We start from the raw sequence: 27,045 nt of genomic DNA, 5'->3' as shown, positions 1-27,045 counted from the left end.
TGCATAATTAATGAGGAAATGCTAGAATGGCATTCTTTGTTAAGATAAGACTGTCTTTTGGCGGAGAATATAATCAGGGGAATAAAATATAATTTGTGCGTCATAAAGATTAACTTCACTTGGCGAAGGTATGAGATCGTGGAACTGTAGTTTTATGTATGTTATGACAATTTCCCTCTTTCTCTCTTGAAGATTTGACTTCCTTAGCCATCCGTTTAATTGGTAGGGAAACTGTGAGCTTCAACCACGTGTTCCAGCCATGGGATTTCGACGACTACAAAAAACTAGGTAAGAGTGGAGAAAAAAAGAGCCACTTTTAGTATAGAGGTCACATAAGATAGATATTTTAGTTTTGTTGCAATCTGGTATCCAGCTCTGCTATCATGTGTGTTGCGAAAATGAAAACAAAACGACAAGTTTGAACAAATAATGAAGCAGCTGATTTGTACATGGGTTGTCTTATATTTATTGCGGCAGCAGATATTTGAATGTTTATGTTTTGCTCACCAATAGGTCATGTTCCTGTGTGGACTATCACCACGCGAATGATACTAGCGTCGTACGTCATAGGAAATCAGTATCTGTTCGTACCACCTGGAGAAGGGAGCAAAGAACCCGCTCTAGATCTTGTATTCATCCGAGGTCAGAGTTGGGAATTCCTACCAGGCTATTACCGCCACCTTGCGCCTGGTAGGGGTACGACAGTTACCGAAAGTTTGCGCCATGTAGGCAACACTTCTTGGGTGAGCATGGAAGAAATCAGAGATGCCCCCACCAATGAGCTGATGATTAGAGGAATTCTTCAAAGAATTAATGTTTCAGCTACCAGACGTCGACCAGAGCCGCTTCCTGATTGGTTGAGGGAGAGATATTCCTACCTGACGTCATCGGTGCCACGCCCACCGACGGTTCAACCCTTTGATGCACCGACAAACGTAAAGTGCTTCAGATATTCCGTCGTTGTGGCTCCAAATGAGACAGACACCAATGACCATACATTTCACGCATCCTACCTCTGGTACAGTATGGACTGTGCTTCTCTTGGAGCAAGAAGCGGGGCATATTCTCTCCTCAGGGGAAACCTTGCCAAGTATGATCTGAAGATGTTGGAGGTGTTATACCAGAAAGAATCACTAGAGGGCGACGTACTTGATGTTGAATCATGGGAAGACCAGGACAGTCCTGACACACTGAGGTTCCAGATTAAGAAGGGCGATGAGAACATCACACAGTTAACGATGCAGTTTTACATAACAACTGTTTAAGACGCAATCTGTTTTATTTTGCTGTAGCTTTTCTCAGAGTTGCCAAGAAGCTACTGGCCGGAGCTTTATGTTAAAAAACACCAATGTTGAAAAGAAATGTTGAGACATGGGATTCCAGGTATCGATAAAAAAATGGATGCGTTGTTATGTTATGTTATGTTATGTTATGTTATGTTATGTTATGTTATGTTATGTTATGTTATGTTATGTTATGTTATGTTATGTTATGTTATGTTATGTTATGATCTGAGTTTCGATATTTTCTAACATTCGTTGAATACCGGAGAGATACGTAAAGACTGAAGGGATGCAAATAGTTATCGTTTTTTAGCACCATGACGACCACTTTGATTTGGCCCTCTACGGAGGTCAACGGAACTGTAGCCGGCTCACCCCGAACGCGGAACTGCGTAATACCGCGCATGTACGAACAGGGAAATCTTCACAATCCAAATCATAAACCAATCAGAGCGCAGGTTTGCGGGGGGTGAACCAATCAGAGCTTACAACTCGTGGTAATACCTACATGTAGAAGACGGCGTTCGTGTGATTTCAGATTTCAAGTGGCCGCGCAGCGCGGAAAATACGTTTTACAGGCGGTTTTAAGGTAGAAATCGAACTGTTTGCTGGCTTTTCCTTACATCAAGAGAAAATACACTAGAATTTCAGCATGATTTTTTGGGGGGCGACGCCCCCACTGCCGCCGCCACTGTACGGTGTACAAGCCGATACCTTTCTATACCCCACAGCACAGTTTACTGATGGCTACGTCTCACATAAATCGCTCTATCCAGGATTCAAGAGTTTTGTCTGCACTACATTCTATACTCGCGTCCATTGATACTGTGTTTTGCGGCCTTGACCCTGGTTTACATTTCATGAGGGTAATGAAGTCAAGAGTCGCCACGGCTACGCGTCACGGAGCTTTGATCAACAACAAAACGTGAGACGTATCAGTCCTGTCAACGTTTTACTGGGCACAGGGACAAACCTAGCTGTACGTGTGGGCCTCCTCAGAAATTAGAGAGGTTTGTAGACCGTGTCCTTTCATAACTTCATAACATTATCATAACAGCTAGACATCGACGTTAGCGAAAATCCGATCAGGTGTTAGCCAAGGCTAGTGGGAGGGGGGCGTGTTGCGTGTTACCTGCTATACTTCTATCTTGACCTTGATAATTTGCTTTTAATTCCTACATGTAGGACAAAAGTAGGCAAGATGCAAAACTTACATACACTGATACCTTAAAACGCCGTACGGGAGAGAAGCCTTCCGCCTGTTATGTCCTGTTATCTATGTTCAACGGTCGATATCACACTGCGTAGTGCGTCACCTCTCTCACCCCCCTCCCCACCCCGTACCTTTTCTACCTCCTTTATTATGCGGTAAGGAGTTCCAGCTGTTGACACTTGGCAAAAAGTTTTCCTCAAATGCAAACGTTGATGAGATTTCTCCAAGTTTGCACCTGCATATAGGGGGGTCCATACGCACATGTATACGAGGGGTCCGTCGTCGGTGAAGTTTAGACATCCAGGTAATAAGATACACCAAAAAATAGTTATTCAAGCAACTGGATATGATTTTGGAAACGGTCAGACGTTTCAGGTAGCATCCACTACGTTTCGTCAGTGACACTGGAGACTTGTCAGAAATGCCGATTTATAAGCACAAACTATTGATTGATATGCAAATAAGTTAAGAAAAAAATGTTTGAAGTCCAAGAAGTAGACAAGTCAAAACAAGTTGCTTGAGTAACTGTGTGTGTTTACGAGGGGTCATAAGAAGAATCTGACCATGTTTAAACTTTCTCTCGTGCAGACAGGCTAGAAGAAAGCATGTTGTCAGTGGCAGGCCGGAGACTGAGGGCATGGCTGTCCCCTCACCATCCAATGAGTGCTGCACTGTGTAGGATAAAGACTCTGGCCACAGGTGGGTCAAAGTTGAATTCTTCCTGGATATCGGTTTGAAATTTCTGATACATAACATTGTACTTCAAAAATTGCAAAGCAAAAATGAGACATGAAAATGTTGAATCACAAACTGTTTGAAACATATAAAATCCGGTAGATGTAATGGGAATTGTAATTGTTGAAAGGCTAGTATTTCAATGGATTATATCATTATAAAAGTTAAAAGTTAGGTCGTGACTATGGATAGCTTCATTTTGTGTAACTGTTTGGTAAATGATAGATCTAACATACAGTGTGTAGATAGTGATAACATACATGTAGATCGTTGAAGAGATTCATCAGTCACGTATAGTATAAGTTCAGTAAGATAATTCTTTCAATCAGTGACTATTAAATCCTAAGGTACATACCTCAGAGGGGGTCAGAAGATCCACGCAAGTCTCGTCCTAGTCTCGCGTTCCCTCGCGAGACTAGGATCATTCCGTGACCAAGACGAACTGACTAGTCGTCGAAAATTCGGAGGTATGTACCTCAGGATTTAATAGTCACTGATTGAAAGAATTATCTTACTGAACTTATACATGTAGATGTAATGCATGCTTAGTTTTTTCTCTCCTTCAACACGATAGGTAATTATACTTTACATTTAGACTCTGTTGCAATTGTATAACTACTGGACTGGACCTTAAAATCATAATAATAAACTGACTTTTTTCTTAACTTCTTCCTGCTCCAAAGACCGGATTTTACCAGACATAAACGTCGTCAGTAAGGACACTGTTACCTGCACTCATGTGTTCCGGCCGTGGGACTTTGAAAATTACAAATTAGGTAAGAATAGGAAAATTAACTTTAAAAGTGCATAAGACACCTTTTGTAGCGTTTGATTATGCAGTCCTGTTTGTATGTCAGTTGTCTTTTTATAGCAAATTATATAAATTTCTCTTTGGTGTAAACTTGTCCTTTAATTTTTAATAAGCTGTGTTGCTCTATGTTCACTTTGAATGATATTCAATATTTTTCTCCCCAAAAAGAAAAAGTTCCTGTGGGGAATATTGCCAGGCAGATGCCCATGATCTCGTACCTAGTAGGACAACGGTACTACCTCCAGCCCCCTGAAGAAAGCAAGAAAGAGCCTGATTTGAAACTGATCTTCATACGAGGTCAAAGATATGAGTTCCTGCCCGCGTATTATCGCCACCTGGCACCTGGCAAGAGAACTACAGTTACTGAGAAGTTGTGCTCCCTTGGCAACACTTCTTGGGTGACCATGGAAGAGATCAGAGATTACTCCACCAATGATGTGATGGCTAGGTGTATCATTCAAGGAGTCAATGTTGATGATACCACACGCAGACCAGAGCCGCTTCCTGATTGGTTTAAGGAGAGGTATTCTTATCTTACATCATCGGTGCCACGCCCACCAACGGTTCAACCCTTTGATGTGCCAAAAAGCACCAAGTTCTTCCGATATTCTGAAGTTGTGCCTCCTAGGGACACTGACACCTATAACCATACCACCTTATCATCCTATATCTGGTACGGCATGGACTGTGCAACTCTGGGAGCCAGAAGCAAGGCATATTCTGTCATCAGAGGAGACATTGACAAGTATGACCTGAAGATGTTGGAGGTGTTATACCAGAAAGAATCAACAGAGGGCGACGTACTTGATGTTGAATCATGGGAAGACCAGGGCAGTCCTGACACACTGAGGTTCCAGGTTAAGAAGGGCGATGAGAACATCACACAGTTAACGATGCAGTTTTACCTGCCAACTGTTTCAGACGCAATCTGTTTTATTTTGCTCTAGCTTTTCTCAGAGTTGCCAAGAAGCTACTGGCCGGAGCTTTATGTTAAAAAACACCAGTGTTGAAAAGAAATGTTGAGACATGGGATTCCAGGTATCGAAAATAAATGGATGCGTTGTTATGTTATGTTATGTTATGTTATGTTATGTTATGTTATGTTATGTTATGTTATGTTATGATCTGAGTTTCGATATTTTCTAACATTCGTTGAATACCGGAGAGATACGTAAAGACTGAAGGGATGCAAATAGTTATCGTTTTTTAACACCATGACGACCACTTTGATTTGGCCCTCTACGGAGGTCAACGGAACTGTAGCCGGCTCACCCCGAACGCGGAACTGCGTAATACCGCGCATGTACGAACAGGGAAATCTTCACAATCCAAATCATAAACCAATCAGAGCGCAGGTTTGCGGGGGGTGAACCAATCAGAGCTTACAACTCGTGGTAATACCTACATGTAGAAGACGGCGTTCGTGTGATTTCAGATTTCAAGTGGCCGCGCAGCGCGGAAAATGCGTTTTACAAGCGGTTTTAAGGTAGAAATCGAACTGCTTGCTGGCTTTTCCTTACATCAAGAGAAAATACACTAGAATTTCAGCATGATTTTTTGGGGGGCGACGCCCCCACTGCCGCCGCCACTGTACGGTGTACAAGCCGATACCTTTCTATACCCCACAGCACAGTTTACTGATGGCTACGTCTCACATAAATCGCTCTATCCAGGATTCAAGAGTTTTGTCTGCACTACATTCTATACTCGCGTCCATTGATACTGTGTTTTGCGGCCTTGACCCTGGTTCACATTTCATGAGGGCAATGAAGTCAAGAGTCGCCACGGCTACGCGTCACGGAGCTTTGATCAACAACAAAACGTGAGACGTATCAGTCCTGTCAACGTTTTACTGGGCACAGGGACAAACCTAGCTGTACGTGTGGGGCTCCTCAGAAATTAGAGAGGTTTGTAGACCGTGTCCTTTCATCATTTTATAACATTATTATAACAGCTAGACATCGACGTTAGCGAAGATCCGACCAGGTGTTAGCCAAGGCTAGTGGGAGGGGGGCGTGTTACGTGTTACCTACTATACTTCTATCTTGACCTTGATAATTTACTTTTAATTCCTACATGTAGGACAAAAGTAGGCAAGATGCAAAACTTACATACACTGATACCTTAAAACGCCGTACGGGAGAGAAGCCTTCCGCCTGTTATGTCCTGTTATCGATGTTGTCAATATCACACTGCGTAGTGCGTCACCTCTCTCACCCCCCTCCCCACCCCGTACCTTTTCTAACTCCTTTATTACTAGTATGCGGTAAGGAGTTCCAGCTGTTGACATTTGGCAAAAAGTTTTCCTCAAATCCAAATGGTTGATGAGATTTCTCCAAGTTTGCACCTGCATATACGGGGTCCATACGCACATGTATACGAGGGGTCCGTCGTCGGTGAAGTTTAGACATCCAGGTAATAAGATACACCAAAAAATAGTTATTCAAGCAACTGGATATGATTTTGGAAACGGTCAGACGTTTCAGGTAGCATCCACTACCTTTCGTCAGTGACACTGAAGACATGTAAGAAATGCCGATTTATAAGCACAAACTATTGATTGATATGCAAATAAGTTAAGAAAAAATGTTTGAAGTCCAAGAAGTAGACAAGTCAAAACAAGTTGCTTGAGTAACTGTGTGTGTTTACGAGGGGTCAAAAGAAGAATCTGACCATATTTAAACTTTCTCTCGTGCAGACAGGCTAGAAGAAAGCATGTTGTCAGTGACAGGCCGTAGACTGAGGGCATGGCTGTCCCCTCACCATCCAATGAGTGCTGCACTGTGTACGATAAAGACTCTGGCCACAGGTGACTCAAAGTTGAATTCTTCCTGGATATCGGTTTGAAATTTCTGATACATAACATTGTACTTAAAAAATTGCAAAGCAAAAATGAGACATGAAAATGTTGAATCACAAACTGTTTGAAACATATAAAATCCGGTAGAGGTAATGGGAATTGTAATTGCTGAAAGTCTACTATTTCAATGGATTATATCATAGATAAAAGTTAGGTCGTGACTATGGATAGCTTCATTTGTGTAACTGTTTTGTAAATGATAGATCTAACATACAGTGTGTAGATAGTGATAACATGCATGTAGATGTAACGTTATATGCTTAGTTTTTTTCTCTCTCATTCAACACGACAGGTAATTATACTTGTTGCAATAGTATAACTACTGGACTTGGCAAGAACATACAATAATGATCATTCCTTAAAATCATAATAATAAACTGACTTTTTTCTTAACTTCTTCCTGCTCCAAAGACCGGATTTTACCAGACATAAACGTCGTCAGTAAGGACACTGTTACCTGCACTCATGTGTTCCGGCCGTGGGACTTTGAAAATTACAAATTAGGTAAGAATAGGAAAATTAACTTTAAAAGTGCATAAGACACCTTTTGTAGCGTTTGATTATGCAGTCCTGTTAGTATATGCGTATGTCAGTTGTCTTTTTATAGCAAATTACATAAATTTCTCTTTGGTGTAAACTTGTCCTTTAATTTTTAATAAGCTGTGTTGCTCTATGTTGACTTTGAATGATATCCAATATTTTTCTCCCCAAAAAGAAAAAGTTCCTGTGGGGAATATCGCCAGGCAGATGCCCATGATCTCGTCCCTGATAGCACATCGGTACTTCCTCCAGCCCCCTGAAGAAAGCAAAAATGAGTCTGCTTTGAAACTGATCTTATTACGAGGTCAAAAGTATGAGTTTCTGCCCGCATATTATCGCCACCTGGCACCTGGCAAAAGAACTACACTTACTGAGAAGGTGTGCTCCCTTGGCAACACTTCTTGGGTGACCATGGAAGAGATCAGAGATTACTCCACCAATGATCTGATGGCTAGGTGCTTCATTCAAGGAGTCAATGTTGATGCCACCACGCGCAAACCAGAGCCGTTCCCTGATTGGTTGAAGGAGAGGTATTCTTATCTTGCATCATCGGTGCCACGCCCACCAACGGTTCAACCCTTTGATGTACCCAAAAGCCCCGAGCTCTTCCGATATTCTGAAGTTGTGGCTCCGAGGGACACTGGCATCTATAACTACACCACCCTATCATCCTATATCTGGTACGGCATGGACTGTGCAACTCTGGGAGCAAGAAGCAACGCATATTCTGTCATCAGAGGAGACATTGACAAGTATGACCTGAAGATGTTGGAGGTGTTTTACCAGAAAGAATCAACAGAGGGCGACGTACTTGATGTTGAATCATGGGAAGACCAAGACAGTCCTGACACACTGAGGTTCCAGATTAAGAAGGGCGATAAGAACATCACACAGTTAACGATGCAGTTTTACCTACCAACTGCTTAAGATGTTAACAAGAAGGATGAACGAAGTTTTTGGAGATGTGGTGTAGCTTTCTTAGAATTGTACTAAATAAGTAACCTGCTCTGTTGTGTTGTGTTGTGTTGTGTTATATGCTTGTAAGGATCCCCATGCAAACCATATACTGTATGTGAAATACCTGACATATGATGACCGTCATTCTGTCCAAGACTTGTCAATTACAATATGTATTAAAAGTATTTTAGCACAATGGCCTCTTGAAGGAATTTTTTTTAAACATTGTCCAACCAGTGTTTCAGACAGGTTTTTGCACAGCACCACTTCACTTATGAAGTATCACTTATCATATCATCACTCATATTTTAAACATCCAACTGCATAAGACAGTTCTTTTACCATGTTTATGAAACTCTATATAGTATAGCCATTGCAATACACATTACCATTAAACATTAGTATTACTACCCAACAGGAAACCCAGTTTGGACATGTCATACTATAATTTTCCCCAAAATCAACATCAGTCACATCAAGTGTATGTATATGACACACTTGGCAATATCTTACAGTATTCCATTCTTACTTCAGTAAGCGAGAATCACCATTGTTATACATGTGCAGAGTGCAAATAGTTTGTCACCTTAGCCACTATCACAGAGCTTTCACAGATAAAATGACGTGCCCATGCAGCATTTCTTGGCCATGGTTATTTTCCATACATGCATTCTAGCCATATGCATATGGCTCAATGGATTAATATTTTTGTGTGAAAACGTCCGTGCATTGATCAGATGTTACACACGTGTACGTTAGATATCATAGGGAAGAGATATTAGTCTGCACGACAAATCCACGACAGACCAACGAAGCTCTTCAATCTACTGTGTCGTAAACTTGTCGTACGACATAATTGTGACGGGGTTGTACGTCAGTTGTCGGCTCCGTGGATGTCGTCCTGCATTCAGTTCCATGTTCGCATCCGATGAGGCACGCTGATAAATAAAACTGGCAGGAATAATATAACAACAGATCAAACTACTTCGAATGTCACCCTGATGTTTGTCGACTTTGCCCTCCTCGTAGTGACATGATAGTATAATTTTACTTATTGTAATGAATAAACGGGCGACTTAAAAGTAACGTTACGTGGACTCTGAGCAAGGACATGAAACGGAACGAATGTGAATGTGTTGAACACCCCTACGCGGACGATGGGATAGTCCGTGAACTTTGACTCTCCTCCGTGTTTTTCTCTCAGCTCAGTGCGTGTCACGTAACTTTGATCGATCAGGAACAATCCTTTATTTCATCAGGGCTGTTTTTGTTTACAAGGACAGACCTGTGCCACAGAAACAGAAAGGTTTGTAGTCCTTGTCCTTTCTTAGGTAAATAACAGTTTACAGACATCGATGGCAGCGTAGGATCATGCCAGGTGTCAGTTTATAATATAAAGCCAACGTGGGAGGGGGGCGTGTTACTGTACCTGTACTTCTATCATATCGTGACCTTCATTTACGTATCATCCCTACGACAAAACTAGGCAAGATGTGAAACTCACATAATTTGTTACCTTGATACACCGTATAGGAGAGAAGGCTTCCGCCTGTCGTGTCCTTTTTCCCGGATATCACACTGCATACATGTACTTATTACGTCCCTCCTGGTCACAGTGTTCATTTAGCCTACGTAGTTTTGTATACTAGCTAACACTATCAGCTACAACCACCATATCCGGTAAGACGTTCCTTGGCAAAAAGTTTTCCTCAAATCCAAACAGTTGATAAGATTTCGCCAACTTTGCATCTGTCATGTAGGGGGTTCATATCATACACACACGCATACGATTGGTCATACGAATAATCTGACCACGTTTTTCTCTCGTGCAGAAGGCTCTAGAAGAAAGCATGTTGTCAGTGGCAGGCCAGAGACTGAGGGCATGGCTGGTACCCCAAAATCCAATGAACGCTTTGCTGTGTCAGGTGAAGACTCTGACCACAGGTTACTCAAACTAAGTTGAATTCTTCCTTGATATCCGTTTGAAATTTGTGATACATTGTGTTGTAGTATTGTAGTAATGATTGTACTTGCAATGCAATGCAAACATGAAACATAAATGTTGCATCACAAACTGTTTGAACCATCAAATCCAGGAGAGGTAATGGAGATACCGGGTAGTAATTGCTAAAAGCTTAAGGCTGGTATTTCCATGGATTATGTCACAGATTATTCTATAGTTAGGTGGTAACTATGGCTAACTTTTAATTGTGTAACTGTTTTGTAACTGATAGATCTAGCATACAGTGTGTACATAGTGATAAATGTATATGCTTAGGTTTTTCTCCCCTTTAACACAGGTACTTATACTGACCCTTTAAACTCTGTTACAATAGTATAACTTCTGGAGTGGGCAAGAACATGCAGTAATGATTATTCCTTATAATTATGATAATAAACTATTTTCTTTTTTCTTGCTCCAAAGACTGGACGTTACCAGGAATAAATGTCATCAGTAAGAACACTGTTACCTGCACTCATGTGTTCCAGCCGTGGGACTTTGAAGATTTCGAAAAACTCGGTAAGAGTAGAGAAATTAACTTCAAAAGTGCATAAGACTGGCTTATTGTTTAGGCGACAGAATATTCAAAAATGTTGAAGGTGGTCGCCTCAACCGAAAGAAGGTATTCTAGCTCACTTGCTTGTATGTAAGTTGTCTTTTTGAACCTAACTAAATAAATAAGCATGCATGTCTCAGACCAGGGAGCTTCAAAATGTGACATAACAATTTTCATGGATTATCTAGTGTTTGTTGTACCAAAAAGTCTCTTCTGTGCTTTTGCAAATCATTTAAAGCATATCAACCATAATCATGATAATTAGGTAACTGAAGCAATAATCAGTCCAAATGGTAAACACTTAAAATAGCATGATTCTCAATCAGAAGGCATTGTACATGTACATGTTAACATCTGTTGACTTTTCATTTAATTTTTTTTCACTAAAAGCCAGAGTTCATGTGGGGACTGTTGCCAGACAGATGCCCGTCATGTCGTACCTGCTGGGAAATCGTTACTTCTTCCATCCGCCTGAAGAAAGAAAGACAGAACCTGTTTTCAAACTGGTCTTCACACGAGGTCAAAGGTTTGAGTTCCTGCCCGCGTATTATCGCCACCTGGCACCTGGCAAGAGAACAACAGTTACTGAGAAGTTGTGCTCTCTTGGCAACACTTCTTGGGTGACCATGGCAGAGATCAGAGATTACTCCACCAATGATCTGATGGCTAGGGGAATTTTTCAAAAAATTAACGTTGATGCTACTACGCGCAGACCGGAGCCGCTTCCTGATTGGTTGAAGGAGAGACATTCATATCTTACATCATCGGCGCCACGCCCACCAACGGTTCAACCCTTTGATGTGCCCCAAATTACCAAGTTCTTCCGATATTCCGAAGTTGTGGCTCCTAGGGCCACTGACATTTATCATCACACCAACCAATCATCCTACCTTTGGTACGGCATGGACTGTGCAACTCTGGGAGCAAGAAGGAACGCATATTCTGTCATCAGAGGAGACCTTGACAAGTATGACCTGAAGATGTTGGAGGTGTTATACCAGAAAGAATCAACAGAGGGCGACGTACTTGAAGTTGAATCATGGGAAGACCAAGACAGTCCTGACACACTGAGGTTCCAGATTAAGAAGGGCGATAAGAACATCACACAGTTAACGATGCAGTTTTACCTACCAACTGTTTAAGATGTTAACATGTAGGATGAACGAAGTTTTTGGAGATGTGGTGTAGCTTTCTTAGAATTGTACTAAATAAGTAACCTGCTCTGTTGTGTTGTGTTCTGTTACATGCTTGTAAGGATCCCCATGCAAACCACATACTGTATGTGAAATACCTGACATATGATGACCGCCATTCTGTCCAAGACTTGTCAATTACAATATGTATTAAAAGTATTTTAGCACAATGGCCTCTTGAAGGAATTTTTTTTAAACATTGTCCAACCAGTGTTTCAGATAGGTTTTGCACAGTATCACTTATGAAGTATCTCTTATAAACTGCACAACCCAGTTCCTTTATCATGTTTATGAAACTCTATATGGTATGGATATTGCAATACACATTACCATTCAACATTAGTATTACTACCCAACAGGAAACCCAGTTTGGACATGTCATGCTATAATTTTCCCCAAGATGAACATCAGTCACATCAGCAATATACATGTATGTATATGAGACACCTGGCGATATCTTACCGTATTCCATTCTTATTTCAGTAGGCGAGAATCACAATCGTTATTATACAAGTTCAGGTTGCAAATAGTTTGTCACCTTAGCCACTATCACAGAGCTTTCACAGATAAAATGACGTGCCCATGCAGCATTTCTTGGCCATGGTTATTTTCCATACATGCATTCTAGCCATATGCATATGGCTCAATGGATTAATATTTTTGTGTGAAAACGTCCGTGCATTGATCAGATGTTACACACGTGTACGTTAGATATCATAGTGAAGAGTTACTAGTCTGCACGACAAATCCACGACAGATCAACGAAGCTCTTCAATCTGCTGTCGTAAACTTGTCGTACGACATAATTGTGACGGGGTTGTAGTAACTTGTTCGTCAGTTGTCAACTCCGTGGATGTCGTCCTGCATTCACTGTTCCATGTTCGCATCCGATGAGGCACGCCGATAAATAAAACTGGCAGGAATAATATAACAAAAGATCAAACTACTTCGAATGTCACCCTGATGTTTGTCGACTTAGCCCTCCTCGTAGTGACATGATAGTATAATTTTACTTTACAATAAACGGGCGACTTAAAAGTAACGTTACGTGGACTCTGAGCAAGGACATCAAACAGAACGACTATGAATGTGTTGGACACCCCTACGCTGACGATGGGATAGTCCGTGAACTTTGACTCTCTTCCGTGTTTTTCTCTCAGTGCGTGTCACGTAACTTTGATCAGCAACAATCCTTGATTTCATGAGTGCTGTTTTTGTTTACAAGGACAGACCTGTGCCTCAGAAACAGAAAGGTTTGTAGTCCTTGTCCTTTCGTAGGTAAATAACAGTTTACAGACATCGATGGCAGCGTACGTAGGATCATGCAATGCCAGGTGTCAGTTGTAAAGCCAACGTGGGAGGGGGGCGTGTTACCTGAATTTACCTGAATTGCAGAGACGAAAAATCAGGAGCCAGAAGGCGGATAGCCCTTAGTATCTCCTATGGTCATCTTCTTCCGTATGTATTCGTCGATACTACTCTTGAATCTGTTTACTGTCGTCTCCGGTGGTAACTTGTTCCATTCCTGGATCACTCTGACACTGAAGAATTTTTTCCTGACATTTAACTTAGCAAGTGGCAATTCCAATTTGAGGTGATAGCCTTGTGGCATAGGGGTTACTTGCTAGTTTGAATAGATCCTCCATGTGAATTCCTTCCTTTCCCCTGACCTTCTGTACTACCTGTACTTCTATGATCTTCTATCATATCGTGACCTTCATTTACGTATCATCCCTACGACAAAACTAGACAAGATGTGAAACTCACATAATTTGTTACCTTGATACACCGTACAGGAGAGAAGGCTTCCGCCTGTTGTGTCCTTTTTTCCGGCTATCAAACTGCGTAGTTATTACGTCCCTCCTAGTCCTACTCCTATTGCTCATTTAGCCTACGTAGTTTTGTACTAGGTAACACTATTAGCTACAACTACCATATCCGGTAAGAAGTTCCTTGGCAAAAAGTTTTCCTCAAATCCAAACGGTTGATTAGATTTCGCCAACTTTGCACCTGTCATATAGTGGATCCATACATATACGAGCGTCATAGTTCAATTGAATCCATCTTGTTAAAATTTTTAATTCGAAATGAGCAACAAATTTTTTTTTTTTGAAAGGCATCAAACTTTCGTTCCAAAATTAATCTTCCAGTGGTGACGTTTCTCTCGTGCAGACAGGCTAGAAGAAAGCATGTTGTCAGTGGCAGGCCGGAGACTGGGGGCATGGCTGTCCCCTCACCATCCCATGAGTGCTGCATTATGTAGGGTGAAGACACTGGCCACAGGTGAGTCAAAGCTGAATTCTTCCTGGATATCGGTTTGAAATTTTGTGATACATTGTACTTAGACAATCGCAATGCAAAATTGAGACATAAAAAAATGTTGAACTGCAAACTGTTAAAACATATAAAATCCTGGAGAGGTAATGCGGATCGCAATTGCTGAAAGGCTGGTCTTTCAATGGATACCATAGATTATAGATAGGTGATAACTATGGATTCCAGTAGCTTTACTTGTGTAGCTGTTTTGTAAATGAAAAAAAATCTAGCATACAGTGTGTAGATAGTGAAACATGGATGTATATGCTTAGGTTTTTCTCCCCTTCAACACAGGTACTTATACTGTACCTTTAGACTCTGTTGCAATGGTATAACTACTGGAGTGGGCAAGAGCATGCAATAATAATCATTCCTTATAATTATGATAATAAACTGACTTTTTTCTTTCTTCTTGCTCCAAAGACTGGATGTTACCAGGAATAAACGTCGTCAGTAAGGACACTGTTACCTGCACTCATGTGTTCCGGCCGTGGGACTTTGAAGATTTTGACAAATTAGGTAAGAATAGAAAAAATAACTTCAAAAGTGCATACGACACCTAGCATTTGATTATGCAGTCTTGTTTGTATGTCAGTTGTCTTTTTATAGCAAACTATATAAATTTCTCTTTGGTGTAAACTTGTCCTTTTTGTAAGCTGTAATAAGCTGCCTTGCTCGATGTTGACTTTGAATAATATTCAATATTTTTCTCACCAAAAAGCAAAAGTTCCTGTGGGGAATATTGCCAGGCAGATGCCCCTGATCTCGTACCTGATCGGACATCGGTACTTCCTCCAGCCGCCTGAAGAAAGCAAGAAAGAGCCTGATTTGAAACTGATCTTCATACGAGGTCAAAGTTTTGAGTTCCTGCCCGCGTATTATCGCCACCTGGCACCTGGCAAGAGAACTACAGTTACTGAGAAGTTGTGCTCCCTTGGCAACACTTCTTGGGTGACTATGGAAGAGATCAGAGATTACTCCACCAATGATGTGATGGCTAGGTGTGTCATTCAAAGAGTCAATGTTGATGCCACCACACGCAGACCAGAGCCGCTTCCTGATTGGTTGAAGAAGAGGTATTCTTATCTTACATCATCGATGCCACGCCCACCAACAGTTCAATCCTTTGATGTGCCCCAAAACCCCGAGGTCTTCCGATATTCTGAAGTTGTGGCTCCGAGGCCACTGACAGCTATCATCACACCAACCAATCATCATATATCTGGTACGGCATGGACTGTGCAACTCTGGGAGCAAGAAGCAAGGCATATTCTGTCATCAGAGGAGACATTGACAAGTATGACCTGAAGATGTTGGAGGTGTTATACCAGAAAGAATCACTAGAGGGCGACGTGCTTGACGTTGAATCATGGGAAGACCAGGACAGTCCTGACACACTGAGGTTCCAGGTTAAGAAGGGCGATGAGAACATCACACAATTAACGATGCAGTTTTACCTACCAACTGTTTAAGATGTTAACAATACATGTAAGATGAACAAAGTTTTTTTGGGATGTGGTGTGGCTTTCTTAGAATTGTCATACTAAATAGGTAACCTACTCTGTTGTGTTAAATGCTTAAAAGGATCCCCATGCAAACCACATACTGTATGTGAAATACCTGACATATGATGACCGTCATTCTGTCTAAGACTTCTCAATTACAATATGTATTAAAAGTTTTTTACCACAATGGCCTCTTTAAGGATTTTTTTAAACATTTTAAACATTAAACATACTTATGAAGTATCACTTATTATATTTTAAGCATCCAACTGCATAACCCAGTTCCTTTATCATGTTTATGAAACTCTATATGGTATGGATATTGCAATACACATTACCATTCAACATTAGTATTACTACCCAACAGGAAACCCAGTTTGGACATGTCATGCTATAATTTTCCTCAGGATGAACATCAGTCACATCAGCAATATACATGTATGTATATGAGACACCTGGCGATATCTTACAGTATTCCATTCTTATTTCAGTAGGCGAGAATCACAATCGTTATCATACAGGTTCAGGTTGCAAATAGTTTGTCACCTTAGCCACTATCACAGAGCTTTCACAGATAAAATGACGTGCCCATGCAGTATTTCTCGGCCATGGTTATTTTCCATACATGCATTCTAGCCATATGCATATGGCTCAATGGATTAATATTTTTGTGTGAAAACGTCCGTGCATTGATCAGATGTTACACACGTGTACGTTAGATATCATAGGGAAGAGATATTAGTCTGCACGACAAATCCACGACAGACTAACGAAGCTTTTCATTCTGTTGTTGTAAACTTGTCGTACGACATAATTGTGACGGGGTTCTACGTCAGTTGTCAGCTCCGTGGATGTCGTCCTGCATCCAAGGTTCTATGAAGATGCTGCAGGTTCCCACCAGGCAGGCCGAGACGAACATCCACAGGAAGATCCGGTCTATGATCATCGCCACATACTTCCAGTCCTCTTCCAGCTATGGGAAGAGGATAGACAAAGATTTAAATAACATAGCCTCCACCAGGCCTTCTTATGGGGGTTAAAGATTGCAGAATTCGGCAAAATAGAGTCAATGAGGCTCGGGGAGTGATTCCGCCGTTAGTTTTACATTTGAACTCCTCTAGTGGTCAAAACTACCAGATTGTTAACCCTATTTGGCAAGATTTACTATTCTTCAGCCAGCGTAGTTGGTCTGGTAAAGACGAGAAGCAATATCCATCGCGTAATATTTTGTACACTACGTTTCCATGCAATGTGTATCTGCTTTAGAAATGTGAGCCTTGGATGTAAAAGAAGTGACAAATTTAAGAGGCTCACCGCATCACATTTATCCTGACGTTTCAGAAAGCTCGCCACGTACTCCAACCCCTCAAGCGCCGGTCTGGCCTCTTCTGGTGCCTCCACAGTCTTGGTGTTGTACCCGGCGTATTCCTCCTCCTTCTCCTCCGCCCGCCTGCCTGCCATCCGCAGACGCCTCAGCTTGACGTACTTGATGGCCGTGGCAATCTTGTTCTCCTCCAGCTCCAGCTGAGACCCGTTGATGTCCGAGTCCTTCCCCTTACTCCTGGGCCGCCGCATGCACAGCATCGTGGGCAGCTTCTGCAGGAAAATCATCCGCACCCAGGGGGGCATCTGGTGAGTGCTGCCCGAGCGGTGGTACACATTTAACACAAACACAGTGGCCACAATAGACAAAGTCACGAGAGTCGCCGTGAAGAGCAGGTACTTGCCAATCAAGGGGATGGCAAATGACGTGGACGGTATTGTGTTAAAGATGACCAATAAGAACACAGAGATGGAGAGCAAGACCGAGATGCTTAGCGTGATCTTTTGACCTCGTGACGGCAGGTAAAAGACAAAGAGGGAAATGAAGGAAAACAGAACGCAGGGGACGATAAGGTTGATGGTGAAGAAGAGCGGGAGGCGCTGTATGACTAGATAGGCTGTGACGTCCACGTAGGGCGGGCAGCACTCGTAGTTCTCGACGTGACGGTAGACAGGGGCGTCTATGATGACCCACTCGCCTGTCTCCCGGAAGTCGTCTCTGTTCACCTTCCGGTCCCCCCAGGGAATCATGTCCACCAGAGTGTAGTCATAGGTCCACGTGCCGAACTTCATCGAGCAGTTCTAGGACAAAACATTATGTGATACATGTAAGTTTCATTTTCAGCTCATACTGTACAGGTTACCTTGTAAGGTAGACTGGACTGTTATATAGCAGTAGATGCCATGCGTTGTACCTTCTTCAATAGAATTTATTATGTGGCATACTAGTACTTAACAATGACATTTTCATACATTCATACAGTCAAACCTGTACTAGTGACCACCTATGCATTAGGAGCGTTTGGTAATTGTGGGCACTTTCTGGTGGTCCCTTGGTATTTTTATCGACTCATTATCATTAATCAAGAGTTCCGTTTTCCGCAGTGGCTACCTGTATATTGGGTATTATCTTCAACTCTCCATAGACAGGTAGGGCTAGCACCGCGCAACATAGTACAATGATCTTCTAGACATTCCCGTACATTGCACATGCAAACAGCCCTCCATAACGTTCTAGGAATATGAGTACTTCAACAGCTTACGTATATATTTACCTGTTGATCAAACGGGAAGAAGCGTACGTCGATGTAACAGTAGCTCTTGTAGATGGCAGGCGGGACCCAGCGCACCGTGCCGTCATAGAAAACCTGGGCACGAGTGTATGACGTCACCTCGAACTTACCATCAGCACTGCAATAAAGACGTGATTACGATGTGTGTTTTAGTCTGATGTTGTTGTTTTATTTGTGCCGACATGCAGAACATATCTAGTCGTTCTAGGCTTGATCTAAGAACTCCGAACTGTTTAAAAGTCTTCCAGGTCTGTATACGTTCGTCTATGTTGTAAAAAAAATCTTAAACTGTAAAATGCTAGCCTTATAAAACCTCTTAGAAACACGGCAATTTGCAATTTATCACCTAGATTTTGACTAGTCGACTAAAAGTAAGAGATCTAATATTATACCAATGAAGGTAAGATAGCCAGGATATTCAGATACCGAGTTAAAAGCTACTCAAGCATCTGGATAGATTTTGAAAACAGACTTTTCAGGTAGCATTCACTACCGGTACCTTTGTTAATTAAGAGATCAGTAGTCAACGGGTATCTATCCAAAAACTATGATTTGGGACGGGCTGTGTCTTTCATATAAGCTGAACCTTTTAGCTGGTAAACCACTACGTAAACCTATTGATTGTATAGATGGAACGAACTACTCTCCAAGCAGAGGTTTGGGTATTGGGGGTATTTTTAGTGTGTTTTTAGGCTTTTTTGGGGGGTTTCTCTTTTGCCTAAAAACACACTAAAAATACCCCCAAAACCCAAACCTCTGCTTGGAGAGTAGGAACGAACAGGCTTTCGCAGTTTCCTGTGTTGGTTTCATCATAATTAGTCCGCTCGGTTTCGATCTATTTGGACACGTTTTCCCTCGCACACCTGGGTCCTCCTATCGACCTCCGGAGACCTAATCACTGAAGACCGGGGATCAATTACTAAATACATCACTTTCTGATCAATAGATCTGATCAATGTTGCTGTTCTCGGCGTTCTGTTCGCCAATGTACTGCGCACAATTGTGGTCTATGTATAGTGTGGGAGCAGTATCCAAACTACGGGAGGCATACCACAGTGCTTTTAAGTTGTTGTTTTGTGCTGGCAGGTATGCAAGTACAAGTTATCTGTTTGCTAAGAACCGGACAGACACGTTTGACGCTAAACGCCGTAAAGTCACCCACTCATTCGTTTCCCGTCTGTTGTACATGTCGTCAGACAATGAGATTATCCATCTCCTTGTGCATTCTGATGCCTTCCGCCACAGTACGTTCTGGCGGCATTATGTGGACTTAGTCTTCTCCAAATAGTTTTAGATTTGTTTTTAATTGTATGTACTGTGTTTGTTGATATGGGCCATGGGCCTGATGCAAATAAATAAATAAAATAAATAAATAAATAGTCAACTGGGCGGTGGTCTGCTAGTCTTTGGTTTGGCCTGTCTAACTTTGTTATAGTCATTTAGCAGCTTTTAAAGCGGCATTATGTAAGGTTTTCACTATTTTAAACATCGTTGTTGTACACATTTTCTGGCGCTATATGCCTACCTGGATTCATAATCACATTTGGGGAGTAAAAGATCAACGTCATTGTGCCGCAAAAACGTGTTGGAAGCTGCCGAAGATACCCAAACGAAAATCGCTGTTTGTTTACATTCTTTTTAGGAGCCTCCTAAAAATACAGCGGGCCTGGCGCAACTTATTCTCGTTGGAAAAGCGAAATAGCGGCGCTAATATGTTGAAAGGTATTGAAAATGACAATCTAGATGAGAAAATTACTTACATTTACAGTTTTTGCACAAAAAATCTGACATAATATCGCATTAGATGTGTATTAAATAGGTCAGGGGAAGCCTGACTAACATATGTCAACCTTATATGAAACTATTTCATTCATGATTCATAGTTACATAGAGCTTAGTCTTCCGCTTTTTGTATTGAACCGTGCACCCACATATATCATATACGTTTTAGAATTGATTTTAGAACTCCGAGATATTTTAGATGCTTACCAGGTCTGTGGACTTTTGTCTATGTTTTAAAATCTATTCAAAACTCTTGTGTTACATACGAGTCACTAATTTAGTGGTGGTCAAATCAGAAGCACATTGCCCAATAGTCTCTTTATTGTACATCCATATCACTGTGCCCATAGGTAGCCTAATTGACGTTGATACTCTCTTTTTAGTACGTAAGGCCATGTTGATTTGATTATATGGATGACATCCTCCGAGAACCCCAAAACTGATGCGCGCGTGCGAATAAAAAAAAGTTTTGCAAAAAAATAATAAGTCGTTTTCATTATGAAATCTACGTGGTCGTGAGGGTTGAACAAATGGGACAGAATATGGTTTGGCGAATAATCTAGTCTTCAAGTTCATTTCTTTACAATTTCGTCTTTTTTCGTTTGATTTTGGCATCCGGCATTCTACGACATTGGTATAGTTTTTATTTATTATTTTTTGTAACTTACGGTATATTTTTGCTCATTTTGCAACTGTTTTGTACGATTTACAGTATGGTTGAAAACTTTTTTTTTTTGAAACGGCCGAAAATTCATGCGCGCGCGGATGTCATCCATATAACCAAATCAACATGGCCTAATGCCAGTGTATCCAATGGCGCACAAAAATAAGGTGCTGCACAATATTTTGGGTGATCTTATAACTTTGCTAACTATGAATATATACTCTTCATGAACAAGCTGATCAAAAGTTTTTTTTCTTAAGTTTTAGGTAACTGTACTGTGATGCTGTAATGTCATTAGTCCAAGTGCAGGCTGCCGACATGATGGCAACAGTTAAGCTATCGAACCTAACACCCGATAGCTGCTAGTTCAGTAAGATAATTCTTTCAATCAGTGACTATTAAATCCTAAGGTACATACCTCCGAATTTTCGACGACTAGTCAGTTCGTCTTGGTCACGGAATGATCCTAGTCTCGCAAGAGAACGCGAGACTAGGACGAGACTTGCGTGGATCTTCCCCCCCCCTCTGCCTCCTTGCGGAGTAGAGGTAGGTAGGGCTAACTGACTAGTCGTCGAAAATTCGGAGGTATGTACCTTAGGATTTAATAGTCACTGATTGAAAGAATTATCTTACTGAACTTACGTGACTGATGAATCTCTTCAACGATAACTGCTAATATTTACAATGTCTTACAAATGTTATCATGTAAAGAAGAGTAAAATCACTTGTACCGTGTTACGCAATGTTTCCTCAATTGCCACAAGATTTGGCTACAAAGTCTACATCGTTGTACAAACATAGCTCTATGTTGCGAGTTATTCTAAAAATATACCTCTCTATCTCTAAACTTACATACAAACCAGAAGCACCTCTGAACATGAAACCATTTACTTTACTCCCGGACATATACACGTGTAGTGACTTTTGCTCTATACAACAGTAAGTTTGGAATGTACATTACAAAGCACTTAGCCATCTTGTAAGCTTTCAGGACATAAGAAAACATTTTCTAAACATGATTCGTTTATATTATCTTACGTTGCCCCGTGTCATTTACTATAGGTATTTGAGCTTATAATTCTTGTTTACAAATATAACGATGCGTATACAATGTATACGATAGTTGCTTCGGTTCAAGATGGAGGATGGTATCGCATTGCAGTTTCTTGTAAGTGGTATCGCATTGCAGTTTCTTGTAAGTGGTGATGTTGGTATCACGCCGGTGTTGCCTTGTTCTCGGTGACGAAGGGCTCGAGGAAGATGCAGCCGGTGCCCAGGAGACAGACGATGGAGAAAACCCACAGGAAGATCCGGTCTATGATCATGGCAATGTAGTTCCAGTCCTCTTCCAACTATGAAGAAAAATATTTTGATGTTATGCTAGTGTGTTGAACATTATTTTGTGTTTCTAAAATATAAACTCGCTGACGGCACTTTTTGGCGACGTCTGAGGGAGGAGCCTAATGGTACAGTATTGTGTGCAGTTTTCAAGAATTCTAGGAATGGTACAGGCATTTTGTCCACAGGAATGGAATGTCCACAGGCTCTGACCCACATCTATGCCCACATTCCTGGAAACCCCTGGGAAGACCTCTCTGCCCCGGATGGCCCTACTTTCTGTGACCCCAGGGCTTGTTCACTATACACTCAGGGGAAGAGTGCACTGTATCTGTCTAGTCTTATAACAGGTACCAAGCTTCCTCAAAATCATGAAATGATGGCAGTGCCATGCAAACAATAACCCTAACAGCAACCACCGTCGCCATGGCAATGTATGTTTTCATTGCCAGTCTTGTTTAATGTTGTTAGTGCATAACTTTCCCTCCGGGACATAACAGTATTTAAGATACATTATTTATAACACTGATTACAAATTCCAAGTGTCATTAAAAAAATACGATGGGAGAATCATAATCATTATCAGCTAGCCGTTACCGTTGTAAAAAAAGACTGCATAATTATAGGCTTTATGATATCACATTGTTTGCTATCTTTGAAATGTTTCATACTAGCTTTGTCACCCTTGCGTTTAGCAAGTTGCATATAGACATGCATTTGTAGATGTAGAATATAGAAGGATGAATATAGAAATGTATTGATTCGACGTCATATCTGATGTATAGTAATTGTTTACTTACCGCATCACATTTATCCTGCCTCTTCAAGAAACTTGTGACGTACTCCAGCCCCTCTAACGCCGGCCTGGCTTCCTCGGGGGCTTCTATAGTCCTGACGGGGCACTTCTGATATTCCTCCCGGTCCTCGCCCGTCTGTCGTCTGGCTCTCATCCGTCTCATCTTCACGTACTGGAGAGCCGTGGCGAGTTTGGTCTCCTCAAGATCAGGCAGAGACATGTGAAGGTCTTTCTCGATGGAAGCCTCGTCCCCAGGACGCCTCATGCAAAGGATGCCGGGAAGCCAGCGGAGAAACACGACTCTAACCCACTCGGACATGTCGTGGGTACTGCCCGAGCGGTGGTAAATGTTCGACACGAACACTGTCGCCGTGATTGACGTTGCTACCATGGTAACGGTGAAGAGGAGGTACTTCCCAATGAGCGGCACAGCCAATGAAGTGGACGGGATGGTGTTGAAGATGACCAAGAGGAACACAGACAGTGACAGTAAGACAGAAATGCTGAGCGTTATCTTTTCGCCACAGTTAGAAGGAAGGTAGAAAACAAAGAGGGAGATGAAGGAGAAGAGCACACATGGCACGATCAAGTTCACGGTAAAGAAAAGAGGGAGTCTCTGTATCACCAGGTAGCCTGTGACATCTACGTAAGGCGGGCAGCAGGCGTAGTCTTCCACGTGTCGGTAGACGGGAGCGTCGATCACGATCCACTCTCCGGACTCACGGAAGTTCGCTCTGTCCATGGCGTTCTCCCAAAGCGTCATGTCCACCAGCGTGAAATCGTACGTCCACGTGCCGAACTTCATAGAGCAGTTCTGCTGGTCAAACGGGAAGAAGCGCACGTCGATGTAACAGTAGCTCTTGTAGAGGGCGGGCGGGATCCAGCGCACCCGGCCGTCATGGAACACCTGCGCACGGGTTTTCGCTGCGACGTCGAAGCTGCCGTCGGCGCTGGAAAAGAAGGTTACTCAATGAATGGGCAGTCTCTCTTGAACATATGTAACCCGGGGGGTGACAGACGTTCAGTCGGTATTTTGTGAAGTCCAACACAGTCTCTGTGGGTTCCTGATACTCCATCATAACAAAGTAAGGCCACACCGACTTAATTTTATGGATGACATCCTCTGAAGACTTCCAAACTGGTGCGCGCGGGCGAATAAAAAAAATTCCGGTCAAAAATAATTTTAAAATGCTACAAAACCACGGGCATACAACCTGGTGTTGTGAATTTGCGGCAGTAAATAGCGACGTATACGACAAGCTGGTACATGCTGGCTTTTTTCGTAATTTATGAATCGGCACTGTACGTATGTACTGAGTTCCTGAGTCGAGGAGCTTCGGTAGCCTGGTGCCCGGCTCAGTATTGTCGCTAACTACCATGGCCCCGACCCAGGCCTAGAGCCAGGTCAGAGACTCGGAGGACGTGATCGAGATTTTTTTTTTTGAGAACAGGCGAAAACCAATGCGCGCGAGGATGTCATCCATAAAATTAAGTCGGTGTGGCCTAACCAACAGACAAAGACTGCGTTGGACTAGATCACTGTTTTACAATCAAAGACACTGCACGTCATTGAGCAGCCCTGGGTGTTGCCTTAACATGAAATGATATGACAGAAAGTATGTACTTTCTACAATTTCAGGTTGGTAAGATTTTAGGGCATTTTTTTTCGGATACAAAATCTAATAATAAATCTCACTTATGGTCGTCGAAGACAAATGCATAACTTTGCTTTTCGAATTATTAAGAAAAGTTTTACTCTCGTGATATCATCTCAAAGATATACTTTTTTGTTATCTAGTGAATTAGTTGTGAAAAATCTCATTCGAACATGAGTTTCAAATATTGTACTCTTAAAGAATAAAATTTGCTCATTCTAGAGTGGCGAACAACATCTACATCGTTGTTTTCCGTCTGACAACACATACAGACAACCAAATGAGTACAGTTTTAGGCAATACGATTTTTTTTATCTTTGTAACATCAGCAATCAGAGGAATACAGCATATGTGCATATACATAAAGGATATATTATTTGAATCACATCTTTTGAAGGCTAAAAACATCTTCCAGCAATCGAAATGCTGTCTGCTTTTCTTCGTAACTCTTAGATCAATTGAGACAAATTTGTATAATATTTTATCAAGTGATGAAGATGTAGAGAAAATTGACATGTGAAATGTTGGTTTTGACCAGACCAGACAAGACAAAAACGGAATCATACACTGCTTTTTTTTTATTGCATCAACAATCACAACATTGATGGCCGTAGTCACGGACTTTTTCAATCACATGTACACAGAACAAGGACGATATACCATACACTGTGTCTTTGTACCGCACATTCTCGTAGCATACACGGTAGGACAGAGACTACACAAATATACACTGAAGAATACATTAGATAATGTGTTAGGTCTAGTCTACAACGTATCATATAACTACTGGTCTATGTTATTTGCTACCTAGGCATATTCTACATTGACTACAATGGGAATGCACTACAGAAAACAGAACCCTACATTGATACACTATTACTACCATGCAAAAGAGGGCTGTGAGGAATATAATCTTATGATTTTCTTATGTAAGATGTTTCATAGAATTTGCACTGTGATATTATTGTTTCTTCTTGGTACATGACTATGATGTGTTGCAATATCAATGGAGCTTTCTCTCACCAAAAATAACAAAAGTGCTTGTGCTTCTTGCAGTGTCGTCATAACACTTAAGTGCGTTTGATTGGGTTGCAATTATCATAATCGTCCCTGTGGGTAATACTGTCAGTCTCGCAGGAGCAAGCATTCCACTAGGACTATTAAACTGATCCATTGAACTGAAAAATTCGCAAAGATCACTGCTTCGGTCATCAGTACAATGGATGAGAATTGCACTCATTTTTTTTCACTGAAGCAAATGTTCCAGAACTATTGACGTGACCAGTGAACTGCAAATTTCGCATGGCTCACTACTTTGGTCATCAGTACAATTGATGGTTGAAATCGCACTCATTTTCCCTGTTCCACTTCAACAGCTTAAGTCTCAGCCCATGCCCGTAGCCAGGGGGGTTCGGAAGAACCCCCCCCCCCACACACACACAAGGCTCAAAGGTCCACTTTTTGGTCCACTTTTTATGTAAAGGTCCACTTTTTGGTCCACTTTTTATGTAAAGGTCCAAGATTTTTCTTGAAAAGATGGACTGGAATCGAAGAAAAACTGCTCCCTTTGTCATTGAATAAAATTTATCTCTGATTTTTCTTGGAAATCCTCTCAAATATGCACGAAATGCCATTTTAGAAGGTTCATTTTTCAAAATTTTGCGGGGGAGCATGCCCCCGGACCCCCCTAGGAACCTCGCGCCTTCGGCGCTCGCCTCGCGCCTACGCCGCTCGAGGTCCCCCCAAGCAGTGGGAAGAACCCCCCCCCCCCCATTCAAAATCCTGGCTACGGACATGCAGCTCTCAGTAGAAATAACTGTAGTTTCTGTAATCAGTCGTACTTCAAGTGTTTCAGCACGGTTTGGATGGATATCATGAATACGAGCGTGCCCCACATGGAGAGTTGTGAGTCCGCCCGGCTGTAGTTTGTAGGTCAGACCACCCCAATAGATTCCCCATCACCATCCGCAGCCCCACCTGATGCCCCATCAGGCTAAATCTGGACAGAACTGCGCCAAGGTGATAAGAATGAGTCTCAATTTTCTCGCTCATTTGAGGCCACTCGTCATACTTGGCACCTATTGATTTCCATTTCTCCATTCGTGAGTGCCTTTTTAAAAGTCCGGTCAGGATTTCTCACCGAATGATACTGCGCTTACTAGAGCTCAATATCAAATGGCTTCACAAAGTCTAAGACGTGTTCGTACTTAGTAATAGAGTTTAA

The 27,045-nt window shown here is 41.8% G+C and overlaps 5 protein-coding genes and 1 pseudogene across 13 annotated transcripts in view; 5 read left to right on the top strand and 1 right to left on the bottom strand.

Moving 5' to 3' along the window:
* Positions 1-210: 210 nt before the first annotated feature.
* Positions 211-1,378, top strand: LOC109476038. Its single transcript, XM_019776863.1, has 2 exons — positions 211-288; positions 514-1,378. Exon 2 carries the CDS (start codon positions 546-548, stop codon positions 1,263-1,265), a length of 720 nt encoding a protein of 239 aa, XP_019632422.1. The 5' UTR covers positions 211-288; positions 514-545; the 3' UTR covers positions 1,266-1,378.
* Positions 1,379-2,040: 662 nt separating this feature from the next.
* On the top strand, positions 2,041-5,131 carry LOC109476033. Of its 4 annotated transcripts, none has more exons than XM_019776854.1 (4): positions 2,041-2,208; positions 3,085-3,195; positions 3,915-4,007; positions 4,211-5,129. In XM_019776854.1, exons 2-4 carry the CDS (start codon positions 3,102-3,104, stop codon positions 4,987-4,989), a joined length of 966 nt encoding a protein of 321 aa, XP_019632413.1. In that variant the 5' UTR covers positions 2,041-2,208; positions 3,085-3,101; the 3' UTR covers positions 4,990-5,129. The 4 variants fall into 4 exon arrangements, with proteins under 4 accessions (XP_019632413.1, XP_019632412.1, XP_019632410.1 ...); XM_019776853.1 differs by having other exon boundaries at positions 2,042-2,293; XM_019776851.1 differs by lacking the exon at positions 2,041-2,208 and adding an exon at positions 2,724-2,800 and having other exon boundaries at positions 4,211-5,131.
* A 1,587-nt stretch (positions 5,132-6,718) lies between these two features.
* LOC109476037 lies at positions 6,719-8,590 on the top strand. Its single transcript, XM_019776862.1, has 3 exons — positions 6,719-6,851; positions 7,314-7,406; positions 7,618-8,590. Exons 1-3 carry the CDS (start codon positions 6,758-6,760, stop codon positions 8,367-8,369), a joined length of 939 nt encoding a protein of 312 aa, XP_019632421.1. The 5' UTR covers positions 6,719-6,757; the 3' UTR covers positions 8,370-8,590.
* A 985-nt stretch (positions 8,591-9,575) lies between these two features.
* LOC109476035 lies at positions 9,576-12,361 on the top strand. Of its 5 annotated transcripts, none has more exons than XM_019776859.1 (4): positions 9,576-9,705; positions 10,235-10,324; positions 10,825-10,920; positions 11,348-12,360. In XM_019776859.1, exons 2-4 carry the CDS (start codon positions 10,282-10,284, stop codon positions 12,097-12,099), a joined length of 891 nt encoding a protein of 296 aa, XP_019632418.1. In that variant the 5' UTR covers positions 9,576-9,705; positions 10,235-10,281; the 3' UTR covers positions 12,100-12,360. The 5 variants fall into 5 exon arrangements, with proteins under 5 accessions (XP_019632418.1, XP_019632416.1, XP_019632417.1 ...); XM_019776857.1 differs by having other exon boundaries at positions 10,235-10,343; XM_019776858.1 differs by having other exon boundaries at positions 10,232-10,324; positions 11,348-12,356.
* Positions 12,362-13,192: 831 nt separating this feature from the next.
* LOC109476034 lies at positions 13,193-15,961 on the top strand (annotated as a pseudogene).
* Positions 15,962-16,517: 556 nt separating this feature from the next.
* The window catches only part of LOC109476032 (neuronal acetylcholine receptor subunit alpha-4-like), a 42,224-nt gene continuing 31,696 nt past the window's right edge, over positions 16,518-27,045 (bottom strand). The window contains exons 5-7 of one of the 2 annotated variants that reach the window (XM_019776849.1): positions 18,569-18,704; positions 17,286-18,095; positions 16,518-16,944 (exon numbers count right to left, since the gene is read on the bottom strand). In XM_019776849.1, coding sequence (XP_019632408.1) covers positions 16,804-16,944; positions 17,286-18,095; positions 18,569-18,704 — 1,087 coding nt within the window. In that variant the 3' untranslated portion in view covers positions 16,518-16,803. Of the gene's footprint in view, positions 16,945-17,285; positions 18,096-18,568; positions 18,705-22,074; positions 22,385-23,170; positions 24,117-27,045 lie in introns of those variants that run through there. The other variant, XM_019776850.1, reaches the window with a different exon arrangement.

The sequence above is a fragment of the Branchiostoma belcheri genome, unplaced genomic scaffold, assembly GCF_001625305.1.
Source record: "Branchiostoma belcheri isolate BF01 breed outbred unplaced genomic scaffold, Haploidv18h27 scaffold36, whole genome shotgun sequence".
NCBI lineage: Eukaryota > Metazoa > Chordata > Leptocardii > Amphioxiformes > Branchiostomatidae > Branchiostoma > Branchiostoma belcheri.
Note: the sequence above shows the minus strand (reverse complement) of the source record. Positions and strands in the feature narration are given on the sequence as shown.